A 14,342-nucleotide genomic window follows, 5' to 3' on the forward strand; every position below is an offset into this window, starting at 1 on the left:
CAGCTACATAAAGAAAAAATGGAAATACGTCGTAATCGTTTGGGACGGTATTTACAATAAAACTCTATATCGAAGTTATAGGCAATCAACTGGGTATTTTACTAAGATTTAAGTCGAGACAAATCTAAAAGTATTTAGATTTCGAAGAATTAAAGCTGAAGCTTAGAGGAAAAGGGAGAATATGTTGAAACATAAAGTTCCTTATGATACCAAACGGTAACCTTCCTAATCTTGAGATAACTTCGATAAAAAGGGAGCAAATTTGTTTTTCTTTTATTATAATATAATGAATATATGGCTGTTACAAGCTTATCTCCTGCATCAACATAATGAAGCGAATTCGAAATCAATTAACTATTTGCAATTCTGTGAAATTAGTTTGATTGCTATTTTGAATTAAAAAAATCAAAGAAATTCCGACAGCAAAAAATTCGAATTTATGTTAAGAAGTAGACGCTTTTTTGATTAAGAAATTGTGATAATAAAATATAAACCAACTGGACTAAAATTGTACACGTTAAAACAAATATCAATGATGGCCTTTCTTTGCTTAAAACACTACGCACTAATGTAGGATATGTATACCCGTATGAAGCATAAAAATTATCTCCATTATTTGCAAGTGCAGAAACACTTACATACTTGTATGCACTAGCCACCTATGTTTACATTGCTAATCCGCTGAAGTGGGTGTCAATGACCGAGCGTTCGCAAACACTTCTCCACTCAACTTCAACACTGAAAGTGTGACTTTACTATTTCCACGCAGCTGGAGTACATTATATATACATATTTATATGTATGCAGACATGTAAACTCTTAAGTGCTGCCCATAAATAATAACACAAAAAAATAAAATAACAAAAAACACTCTCCAAAGCTGTCACAGAGTCGACCTTCCTGTAATATAATCGCCGGATTTTATTTAATTTCATTACTTCCACGTTTCATTGCCAGCCGCAAGAGTGTTTATGGAGGTGGCTCGTTTACTTAACACTCATTGTGCCACTGTGTTTACCTGCGGAGTTGCCACACACTGTGCACTCGAGCTTAAGCGAATGCGCGTACTCATACATTTGATAGGCGCTGTGTTGAGCACTCGAAACTATCGATAACGCAACAAATAATAAGTAAAAGTGTTGAAAAAAATATAAAAACAATAAATAGAAGAAATAAAAACCAGTGGCAATGAGATAATCAAAGTCAATAAAGTAATATCGCAAATAATGTGGCTGGCGTTCCAATTTATCAACGCTGCGGCGCATTGACAGCGTCGCTGACACTTGAGTAGAAAATAAAAACAGCTGATACACTTCAAGACACTTGGATACTGGCTGATATGTCATGGGCGAGTACTCATAGATAAAAATCGGCCACTTTTCATTTCATTTAATTTCGGTGTGGGTGCTTGAGATTTATTTATTTCTTTTTTGCCACGCTCACTTCAAGTGTCTTATCACAAAGTCAAACTGCCAAAATGAGCATATGTTTCGTGCCGTTATGTTTAATATTAATTGCTTCAGATAAAGCCAGTAAATGTCTCTAATACATTTTATTTTCAAGTGTACGCATTAGTACTCCTGTTTTAAAGTGTCTAATTAGACTAAATAACACTTGTTAACAAATATTTGCAAGATTGTTTAAAGCTAGAGCTTTGAAGTAGGTTACTCAAACAATTAATTAATCAAAATTCATATTAATCATATAGAGTCTAATATAACAGTAAAAGGACTCAAATCTTTTAATGAGTTGAGGTTCGATTAGTATGTCTAACTTACGTGTCAATTAAAACTTTAGAAAACTCAGATAATGTTGACTAGAATATGATTCATTCTAGCAATAACTAAACCTGCTGTGTTCATTTCTTTTTTATGAAACATTGGTATAATCAAATTTATAGAAAAGATCTTTCATAAGAGACTGAAAAAGAAATCTCTCTTAAACGATATTTATGTTTTACAAGATTCGATTTTCCTACATGAATAATACTTCTACTTTGTGTTCTGTAAGCCTACTCCCAAGTAGTTTAAGGTTCAGAGAAGATGATGTCTGACAACTCCAAATAATTACATAACGTGTTCTATAACAGCTTGTTACTGGCAATTAATTATACCTTTTTTAAATTAATAAGGAATTGTTCGTTGCAAATTGGTTTCATGAAAACCTTGAAACATATACTCTCATGTCTCATAGTAGGTCGACACTAATGACACTGTAAGTAGTAAATTAGTAGATGTCTAAAATTTTCTCCACTTTTCTATTTGCTATTTGTAGAGATCGGTTGCGAATTCAAATAACCGTACTAGAAGAAAAAAACTCCAGCTGTCTTATATTTACAATTGATTTTATTTGGCATTGCAATAAAGAGGTGTGTTCTTAAATTAGTTTGGAAATTTGGACGAAATAAATACGGGTTGGAGATCATATTTTTCGTAAGACCTTAGAAAATCAATTGCAAGGGTAGCCATGGTTTGAGATGGTTTATGTATATTCATTTTCTCTCTGTTATTTTTTTTTTTTTTGACTATTTCCACATTAAAAGTAGCTGAAAAAATATTTTTTTAAAATGCTTAGTTTATAAATATATGTGTAATTTTTTAAATACCTGAAAAGATTTAGGTGTATATAAAATAGAAAATGTATGTATATAATGTTTTTAAAAATATAGGTATTTAATATTATTTTTTCTTCATAAATATATTAATTTTATTACTTTTTAAATATTTTTTTTATAATTTTTTTTTTCAAAACAAATAATAATTGATAAAATTATAAATATACTTGTTTTTTAAATATTATATATGTATATATTTTAAAAATTGTAGTAATTATGTTGAAAAAATGTTCAAAAAGATATTAATATAAATATATGTATATTAAATAAATAAGGTTATCATTTTGTAGATATATCTGTGTCAATATGTAAAAGTAGCTTAAATCGACTTGATTGTGAATTATAGTAGGGGTTTGTTCACATAGTTTATTAATATTTTGTCGTAAATCGAGAATGTAGCCTTTAGTTAGAACAATACTTTGACTTTGTTAAAAATGTGAGGATTGTATAAGACTACTTAAGTCGATTAAAGATATTTCAAATATTTTCCGCTATTTAAGTAAACAGTTTATCATTTATCAGTTTCAACATCAAATTTAGTTATTTCCACATTGATTGCAGCAAAATGCAAACATTTTCAAGGTGCATGCAACAAATATACATAGTACTATTGCGTTATTCATATAAGCATGCAATAAAAAAATAATACATACTATGTAATGTATATTAACTCATGCGCAACATTGCAACATTAACTTCGATAAAAAAGCATAAACAATAAACTAAATAATAAATATGTTTAATTTATAGGTTAGAATGTGCATTCATAAGTTTGTTTATTGGTATATGAATGTAAGTAGTATTATATATTTAGTAAGGTGTGGTTAAAGGATTAATTTGTGTACTTACCGACGCACTGGCACGGCTAAATTGTCAACACTGCGTGACATAAGCGATACATCTTGACTAGCCCTACGTGACCTGTGCAAGTGTTATTTGTTTTTGTTGCGGTTAAGTACCAACGAGCAAATCGAACATAAAATAAAATTAAAGAAAAAAAATTAAAATGATAAAATGTACCAAAATAAAGTGTTAAAAGATATTAAAAATAATATTAAAATTGTTTTTCTAACGCTCAAATTTTTAAATATAAAAATTTAATTTGCTTAAACTTACAGTAAATTGCAAAAAAAAAGCTCTCTGCGCTTTGTGAATTTAAACTGCTTGCGCTCTCCCCTCCTACGCATGAAAAATAATAACTGTAAACCCCAGAGTTGCATACCCTCTTGCGCCACAATAAACGCCGTTAAATGTAATAACGGTACATGAAAGCGTTTTGTGGCTTTTGTGTGTGCTATTTACCTAGTTACTGCACAAATGGCGCCCTCAGGGCAGCGCGCTTTTTGCATTTTTTTTCAAACAATTTGTGCCTGGACTATGAGGCAGTGGTAAGGCTAGGGTGAGTAATGGACGGCGGAACCTGTGAAACTTTGACATTTCATCGATTATTAAATTCCATGGTCAGAAGAAATGCATAAATTTAATGGATTTTTTAGGTGAGGATGTGTTCACATGCCGTGTGTGTTGAAAGCCGTGAAATGTGGAATTAAGGATAGGGGGGTGCAATTTGCATTTAAAAAAAATTATAGGTAATTTCCGTGCTTTTAATGCACTTCTCTAAAAGGTTCACTAATAATGAGTTTGGCTCTAAAAGCTTACAGTGATTTCAAATGCAAAATACAGTTATTTATTTTTTTATCGCCTATTTTAATATTTGTTAAAGATAACTGCTATTTGTATAATTATTGAAGAAAGTACAACAAAATAGATTGCATTGACTTTAACCTCAATATTAGTGTTAATTGGTAATAGTGTTGAATATGAAGTCAATAAGTGTGAATTGGACTATCATACTATATATCTATACTAAATATAGCCCACTAAGAGCAAAGTGTAAGTTTAATTTATTTTTAACACTTTCAATTTTACGACTGACATATATACATAGTTTTACACGTTTAATAATACGGTAAACAAACTGCTATTAAATGCTCAATTAACACTTTAATAAACGATAATTTGCGTGGGTCGGCGAAAGTGAGTTAAATGTATAGTAAGAGTAAGTGTAAATTATTAAAATATGTGCTTATGTAAGTCTTAAATTAATTGGTATTCTTCACTTTATTGGGGCTATAAACCATAATTCATATTTTCGAAATTAATTGAATGCGATTTTATAATCAATTAACACGGTAGTCATATGACAATTAAAGAAGAAAAAATAATGTGTAGAGCATAAACTAAGATAATTTGCAGAATATTGAGTAATCAATATATCTGTTATATATTTTTTCACTTTAAGCTTCGGTGATACCAAAAAAAAAAGTTTTGAAGTGAACTCAATCATTATTTCTTCATTTAATTAAGCACTTCACACAGCCCATTGCATTGACTTAACTTTTGACAGTCTATGGTGAAAATTAAATATGTTTTTTATGCATTTCTTGCTTTATGCAGTGAATTTCAAAATCGTATTATAATTTATTGATAAGATAGATTTTACTATTTACCAGCTAATTGCATGGTAAATGTTGGTTGTTAATTACATAATTCAGTCAAGCCAATGACGTTGAATATGTGTAATTTATGCAGTGCTAATTGACGTACCGATTCAAGTGAAGGCAATCGTGAGTTTTGTGTCCACCAGAAATTGGTAAAAAAAAATATCAGTGAAAACAAAAATAAATTTTTTGCAAAAATATTGATATTTCGAGCGTGTGGCTTAAAATTAAACTGATTTTTTTTTTTTAAACATGGACTTGTTATTTACTCTTCAATTAACGTCACAAGATTGTTGTACAGCGCGGTAAATAAGTTTGTGGAAAAAAACAATTGTTTAAAGACTAAACTCTGTAGTTGGCTTCAATTGATTAAATTTATACATGAATGTCCTTGATTTTATATTTAGAAAGTGGTGAAGCGAACAAGCAACTGGCATTAATGGAGTTAGTGGAAAAGGTTAAAAGCAATCTAATTATGGGAACTTCGAGTTAAGAGACTGCAATATACAATTCTAAAATAATGGGCCTAATCATTGAATCCGCAGCGAGTTCGATTTCGATTTTTTCTTCCAAAAAATATTTAATTCGCCTGAGGGTCTTTAGGAAAATTCTTTCGCTAATCGATGGGGCAAGTTTATATCGATTTTACACATCTTTAATTTATTTCTGTTAGCCTGTTTCTGTCTCTTGTCTCTAAAATACCCATTTAAAATATAACTTAGGCCGTCATCAGTAATTGTTTACAAAAATAGTTCCAAATGGTTTACTTCTTTTAAATTTCCCCAACTCACTCATCAACGAATACATTTCGAGCAAAATTTTCGATTTTGCGGATTCAATGACTTCGTAATTAGCGACATCTATTAGCCACAAAATGTATTTTTTCGAGTCGGTAAGTGAGTTCAATGTGATCGTAAATTTTATCTTCGATACGGTTTCAATGATTTCGACATAAAATTTTTCGATCGAATCGAACCATTTATCGATCAAAACGGATCCAATGATTAGGCCCAATATCTCAATATGCATGAGATCTATGTATTTGCTCAGGCAATGTAGTTGCCAACACTGAATTGAATTTATATATATTCTAAAGATCTCGAGAATAAAATTTGTTATAATTCTCTTTTACACTCTTCCTTGCTCTATTATTATTATAACACGATGTAAATATATAAATTTTGCTGTTGTTGTTGTTGTTTTATGCATCAACAATAATGATTGCAACGCTGACACATAATCGATGCGGTTGTGACACTTATTCTCATTACTTGCCATATAGTAGGTACCTGAACGCTGGCTCGGTGCTTGTCTACCGCGCTCAGCAGACGTGCTTACTTGACGTAGTGCACATGTGCTACAAGTACGAGTGAGACGCTGATTTGAGCAATCAAACATACCTATTTGTGCATAAATATGTATGCACGTCGTTTTCGCGCCTTTAACAACCGCCGCCGCTGCTTATGTAGCTGCCGTTATTGTTGTTGTTGTGCGCGTCTACTATTTTCTCTACAAAGTAATGCGCGTACTTTGCACTTGCTCACGCGCTCATTCACGAATCAAGCACACGCTGTCTGACCGAATCTGTGCTGACCCTAATTTGAATGTTTTTGTTTTTGTATTTTCGTACTAAACGAGTAAGTGCGTGCACGCTCACTCAAACCTTTGCCTATATGTATGACTGCCTTTGCGGCATTTTTTGTTTACAATATTTTTTCTTTTTTTTCAACATTAAATTATGGAGCTAAGAAATGTGTGAGTGTACGTCTACTCGTATAAGGAAACTCTTTACTCTCTAAATGGAATTGACCTTTGAAGTGGCACACGCATCGCATACAAATCACCGTTAATTTATTAAAAGTAGTTTTTTTACGTACTTAAGTACCTGAGTACGGTACGAATACGTAAGCCGGCAAGTGAGCAGTGATTTTTCGTAAACAATAAGCAAAGAAAGGAAATGTAGCTTTTATCACATTTTTATATTTTATTCATTGTAGTTTTCGTAGTTGTTGTATTTGCTTTTGTTGTTGTATTTGCTTTTGTTGTTGTATTGCACACTACCGGTCTTTGTTAGGGCAACTTGCACAGGGTCGCAAAAGTTTGTAAACAAATTCATAGTTTTTCCACAGCCATTATTACAGAGATTTCCGTGGCTTGGTTTAGAATGCTAATTAAGCTGTTTTGATCATTTAAAATGGACTTGGGTGTAAACAACAAATTAATTTATGGGTACGAAAATTGTTTATGAATCACAATTTAAACTTCAAGATTTCTGTAGAATTTACAAGTACTTAGTTTTGTAGAATTCTATTACCTTTAACAACAAATAAAAATTCTTTACGAAATAATGGATTTTTAAAACGTTTCATTATTTTAAAATATCCGCCATAATCTTCGTACTAAAATATGAAAATAATTTTTCCATCAAATATACATATATTTTTTTAGAAGTGAAAAACGTGCCAATTCGTAATAAAGTTCTGTTTACACGTGTCAATTTCCTTCTTTTCTTCTTCTTCTTTTGATTTTCGCGGCTATGTATAAAGCGCTACAGACCTCGTATCTGGCAATACTATACATCTTTGAAAGGTCTTGACAACGGGAAGGCCTACAAAACGCGGCTATGCATGATTAGTTTGGATATTGCGTTCAACAGTTATAGACGTGTAAACATGGAGTTCACTAACGCCGAAATTCGCGCTATTTTAAAGTTTTCCTTCGGTCAAGGCAAATCCGCAAGAGAAAAGTTCCGTGAGATTTATGGTGTTTTGGGGATATGAGACTCTATCACTTCGAACTGCGGAGGAATTGTTTCAACATGGATAAGCCACCCGGCGGAAGACCTGTGACAACGAATACCGATCAAATCATGGAAAACATCGGGTTAGACCGGCATCTCGTGACATCGCCCAGGAGATGGGAGTTAGTCACAAAATCATTTTAAACCATCTGCAGAAGGCTGGATATACAAAAAAGCTTGATGTTTGGGTGCCGTATGATTTGACGCAAAAAAACCTTCTGGACCGAATCAACGTTTGCGATATGCTGCTGAAACGGTACGAACTCGACCCATTTTTGAAGCGGATGGTGACTGACGACGAAAAATAGTTCTCACGACAATATCAAGCGAAAACGGTGGCCAAGCAGGCGATCGACCAGAATTGGCCAACAGGAAGGGTGTAGTGTTCCACCAGGACAACGCTAGACCACACACTTCGTTGATGTCTCCTCAGAAGCTACGGCATCTCTGATGGGCGGTTTTATCGCATCCACCATATAGCCCGGACATAGCAGCAAGTGATTACCAACTGTTCCCGTCCATGGCGAACGCCCTTGGTGGTGTAAAGTTGAACTCAAACGAGGCTTGTGAAAAGTATGTAGCTGTCCGAGTTCTCCGCAAATAAGGAAGGGGGCTTCTGCAAGGGGGTATTATGAAGTTGCCGTATATAGATGGAAACAGATTATCGAATGACACGGCGCACATTTGAACTAAATCCGATCACTGTAACACTTTTTATAAAGCATTGAATAAAGAGCAAAAAGAGCGGAAGGTGTATGACAACCTAATATATATACATATATTTCATTCTATGTCCCAAGATCTCTATTTGTTCAACTTTTATTTTTAAAAGTCGTTTTCAAACCTCTTGGTTTTTTCTTATGAATTTCAGACCTGTCAATTAAGTTGTCATTGAAAGAGTATATTGAGCTTTCACCTTCTAGCTATGCAAAAACAATGATTTTTAATACTTTGCAAAACCTAAAAACATTTACATCAAAATTTGATTAAACAAAATTTTTGATTTATTATCTTTCAGTTTATTTGTTAAATGTTACAACTTTGAGCAAATCAAACCTTGTACGGTAAATAATAAATCTACATTAATAACCCCCATAAAAGCGTTTTATTTATTAACCTGTAATCCAATAATCACATGCTTACCAGTAAGATTGTGTTGCCGTCAGAAAATGTTGCATTGTTTGTTGTTGCAGCATATATAAAATGTGTATTTGTTGTACTATTTATAACAAATCAATAAAATTTTTAATACTTTCGATTGCAATTATTGTTTGCACTTAATGTTTACATATTAATTTTCACTTTCCTTTGTCGCTGCAAATTGTTTTCGCTTCAGTTGACGACAAATGACACAAAACAAAAGCAATTGATAAGTCAATAAACAAACAAAGAGATGATTAATTAAGTCAGAAATGTTTAAAGCCGCCGAAAAAAGCAGAAAAAAGAAATCTCATTATATTTGTGAGCTCTTACTTTCGCTGTATAAACATTTCAATCATTGCAGTTTTATTAGAACACAGCGATCCGTCTTGCGACAACTGTCGTGTGTGCCTGCCGCACTCTTTGCCGCGCTGACAGCTGCGCGCAAGCGGATGCGATAAATGCGATTTTGCGTCGCAAACGAAATCAAATATGCTATGTTATGTCAAAAGTTATATGTATATCAAATGCGCAAATTATTGTTTTTTTTTTTGTTCTATTCGGTGCAAGCATGACACTTTTGCTGTCATTTAATCTCTTTTGCTTAGATATGGTGGGGCAATGACACAGAAAAAGAATAATTCCTATTGTAATATAATACTGGATCTATCACCTGTTTGACAATATTAGCAGCAAAAGTAAAAAAATCTAATAAATATCGCTCTAATTTGCTTGCTGAAAGTACGTCGTATTAGGTTTATAATTTAGCAATTAATTCTTCGGCGCCATACTGGTATGTTATTAGAGACTGTATGACAATCCCTAACTTTCGAAAATTTATAAAACTCTTTCCCTTGCGATGTGTGAGAACGCGTTAACTATATTTTGCGTAAATGCTTATCTTCAAACTGTGCATGTCGGCTGACACCATCACGAGCACAAAGTAAATAAAACCGAACTATGCTAACGTTACCTTCACCGATCATGTGCCAAGTAACGTTAGGAAGCTGTAGTACTTAAATACTATACAAGTCCGTTTGTAGACATGTAGTCAGTGGCAAATTCTCATAGCGATAATGGCATACGGTGGCTGTGTTATCAGTAGCCTTGGGCTTGACAGCATGACTTCTCGAGATAACTTTTGCTAAAGACACTTTTAATGAAATTCTTGAACTCAACAGATTTGAATGGGCGAAATGTAAAAAAACAGCGTAGGAATTTTGATAATATATTGCAGGTATGTATGTGTATATACTCCGGACTTTAGACACTACTACAAAAATATTAAATTAAAAAGAAATTAAAATATAAATTTTAATATTTTTTCTTTAAGGACCTAATTAGTGCAGGTTATTAGATCATCATCAGTAAAAATTTGCAACAATTTAATCAAAAATAAGTTCAAAATATCTTCAAGCACAGAATGTCTATTTTGCGTCGTTCAATAAAAATTTTGCTTTGTGAAAAGCTATTGTGACAGCTGTGAGTCTCAATTCGAAAACATAAATATGTGTAGAAAATATTAACTGGTTAATATCTTCATTCACCGCTGGTGGCACGTACTCAATTCAGCGTAAATAACTAACAGTAAACACAGATTGCGCACATATTTGCTAAAAAATGCATTTTTTCCTTCTAAAAACCACCGCATTTTATTGTTTGTATAATTGCAGAGCAATAGCAATTGCATGACAACCTGTCAGATCGCTTAATTTAGCTATGAAATGGCGGGAGTTTTTTCCTACATTATTCATATTTGTGTATTCAACCGATTATTTGTGCTTATATTTTAAATGTATTTGTGTGTTTGTTGTGAAGTAAGTGTGCAACGCTAATTTTTTAAATAAATAAATAAAGCTACGCTTTTGTGGTAGTTGAAAATTTCACATGATGCTTTCGAAATGATTTTGTGACGTTGTCGCCAATGCGTTAATTTGGCTATATTAAAAATCATATGCTACTAATAAATCTCTGAATAATAAATTGAAGTCGTAAATAACTTAATTTATTGTTTGTTATTAGAGGCTTGTCAATTTAAAGCGACTATTCGGGCTACTGAACTTGTGGAACACCTTCTATCGACGCAATACTTTAAGCTTTGTTGCTAAGTGGCAATTTAAATGTTTATGTGAAGCCTTAAATAACTTAATTATTGTAGTGTTGTTATTGAACTTGTGAAATACTTTTTAACATATCAGTTTAGCTTTTGATACTTTGTATTATAGCAATTTAGAGAACAGTATACTTATAGATAGTCATAAAAGTTTATTTAAATTTATTTTCTATGATTTTTTCATAATTATTTTTGATTTTTGAGCATCTGTAATAAGGATTTCAGCTATTGAGCTTGAGGAACACCTTTTATAACACTTTTGTTTCTAAGTTCGGAATGAATATATAGAAATTCTGTCACAATTTAGGACTTTAGTTCCTGAATTTCGTTTTCTACTCTCTCTTCCAGTATAATACCCACGAATCTGAGAATTTTTTTTCGAATTTGATACGTTGAACCTCTCCTATCTGCTCTGAATTCATTTAATTTCCCTTACTTAAAAAGCTCTGACAGGAAAAAAAAACTATACGAGAGCTATAAACTCTGTTTGTTATAGATTTGTGTTTATAATCTCAGACTGTCGCCACTGTTAAAATAAGATTTTTGAAACCAGGGAATTATAAGCAGTAGTAAATACGCTTAGTCACAATGTTCCCACACTTGAACATTGAACTATAGTGACTTTTACGGTTTAAAAAATACTTCCCAACTTATAAACAAAACCATCAATAATCTTCGATTATTTTGTTTGGCGATGGTGATTAGATTATGAGAAAGAAGCAAATAGATGTGGGTATTTGAAAAAAAATGGACACATTTCAAAACCTCTTGAAATAATTCCTATTTCTTGAAGCGCAATAGTAATAAAAAGGCTTTGTTCGAAAGCAATCGTTTGACTAACGAAAGTCATAAAATACGGTGAGTACAAATTTCCCAAATTTATGGCGGCAACTAAGCAAAAAACAAGTATACATATAAGTATATATATATTTACGATTCCGGCAATGTCTTTTACGATTCTAATGATATTTAAAGTATGAACGTATCTACAATTAGAATAATTCATACTTTGATAACACACGTACTTAGATTCAGACTATTATATATATATAAGTATGTATGTATATACTTTAGTTCTGGAAAAAAAATCACCAGAAACAGAATCACAAAAAAAGTGACAAAATTAGGCGAAGAAAATCGAAAAAAATACAATATCTGAATATATATATGTAGTACACAGTACATTCTTCTACCTCACACACACCAATAAAAGCACCACTTTAATAAAAACAAAACAGCAGCATCAGAGTAACACCAATCATAAATTAATTAACAATGCGACAAGCTTTATGACACCAACAACGCGGGAAGCGCGCGCGCTGGCTATATTACGGCGAGCGCGCTAGCGCAAAGATGAGTTAATCACAGGTTGAACGGGTGATGAAGAGGCGCGCAACATTGCCAATGGAATTACCATACGGAAAGCTGCATAATACAGCTCATAATTCGCAAGCGCTTGGCGCTACGTGCGCGACCACACTTGCGCAATCGATCATGCTGTGCGTTGACTACAATTTGAGCAGGTGCGCATCTAATGAAGCTACTAGCTTTAATCAACGCCTCCACCTGTCGCCTCCTACTCCACCTCGATCATCTATTAACGCCCAGTGAGCGCGCCGCATCTCTCTGCATTTAACGCGTGAACATATAAATGCCTAGCGAAGGCGCGTTGGCTGCCCCTCCACCTAGCGCGTCTATGAGAAGCGCGTCACATTTGCACCCGTTAAGTGTTTGTGCAAATTGGCGACAGTAAGCGGTGATAGGATGGCACATCTGTGCATCAGCGCAATACCGCAACCAGCGGTACACACACATATATACAACTTACACACGCACTTAATTCAATCAATTGACGCGCAGTCATTCAATTTCATGTTTGCCCGTAGCTTTTTTTCGCACAGTAGCTACGCGGCGTGTGGTTTAGTGCCACTGAAGGCGGCGCGGCGCGTAATGTTGCGCGGCTGTGCTACTGGCAGCGTTGTGGCGTTTGGCGCAACGGTTCACTTGCTTCGGCAGTTGTTATTGCTTATCTGTCTATTTGCTAACATCCGCTGGATGTGTGTTTTGAAGTAAGCGCTGCTTGTTTATATTTACATTTTGTATCAAGTCCTCCTTTTGCTACTATTTCTTTATTGATTCATTCATTCAGTCATTCATTTATAGACAAGAAAGCAGTATATTTAAACTTTTTTTGCAATATTTTTTGTATTTTATAGTTTCTTTACTGAATAATTTTTTTCTTCTTACACTATTAGATGCTATTTTTTGTTTGTTTGATTGTTTTAAGCGTTGATTTCAACTTATTTTATTAAAGATATATAAATACTACAACTTTGATTTCAAGCAGACTTATAAGAAGAGACATCTGAACTTCCGCTTTATATAGAAAATCCAACAGTTTTCTTCCTCCTAATTGATGAACTTCCAATGGTCATACGAAATAATGAGAAAGCCAACGTGTTGACCCGCTTTGAGGCAATTAGTAACCTTTCCATGTTATTTAGAGCTGTGGAAACCAGTTGTCCCATAAAATAATTAAATATTGACTGCCTCAATAGTATAGGAAAAATCAAAATATTATATTTGAACGGAAAATAACTCTATTACAATGTAGTATCGCATCAAGTACACTGAAAAACGTAATTAGGGAACCTTACTATGAATATTTCACTATAAAGCCTTATATAATGAACTACCTGCCCTTCATTAACATAGAATACATAATACAGCCCACAAACTTCTCATTCTCCCAAAAAAGTAAATTTGACTACACTAAATATTGTAAACAATGGAATTTAGATAAGAGCAAACTGAAGAGTAAATGCATAAACAAACACAAATTAGTGCGTCACAGAAAGTGTGTCAAGGCAAAGTTTGTCGAGTTGCGGGGGGAGTGATGTTCTCAATTAGGATTGCCATTTCAAAGTTCAAAAAAAGTATAAGGTATGGTGCGTTTAATTACATAATTTCTGTTGCATTTTTAGACCAGGAGATTTTTTTATGGAAAATATATCGAACACGATTAACTGCCTATCACTGTGTAAAGCCAGTACTTTTCGACTAAGGTATTTATTTAAGGAATCAGAATGGAAAGAAAAACAAAAAAATATGAAATATTTGAAATTTTTAAGTGTTTTCAATATAACTGATTGTGGTGAGTTTCAGCTACAACAC

The 14,342-nt window shown here is 33.1% G+C and overlaps 1 protein-coding gene across 15 annotated transcripts in view; it reads right to left on the reverse strand.

Annotated features, from left to right (window-relative positions):
- The window catches only part of LOC105213141 (TLD domain-containing protein 2), a 154,902-nt gene that overhangs the window by 83,511 nt on the left and 57,049 nt on the right, over positions 1–14,342 (reverse strand). For 9 of the 15 annotated variants that reach the window (XM_054225432.1, XM_011185714.3, XM_054225431.1 and 6 more), the window contains one exon: positions 3,464–3,535. The exons of 2 other annotated variants lie outside the window; for them this stretch is intronic. In XM_054225432.1, the coding sequence (XP_054081407.1) occupies positions 3,464–3,535 (72 nt within the window). Of the gene's footprint in view, positions 1–3,463; positions 3,536–9,058; positions 9,215–14,342 lie in introns of those variants that run through there. 4 more of the 15 variants (XM_011185722.3, XM_011185726.3, XM_011185727.3 and 1 more) reach the window with 4 other exon arrangements.

This window comes from Zeugodacus cucurbitae, chromosome 2 (genome assembly GCF_028554725.1).
Source record: "Zeugodacus cucurbitae isolate PBARC_wt_2022May chromosome 2, idZeuCucr1.2, whole genome shotgun sequence".
NCBI classification, from domain to species: Eukaryota; Metazoa; Arthropoda; class Insecta; order Diptera; family Tephritidae; genus Zeugodacus; species Zeugodacus cucurbitae.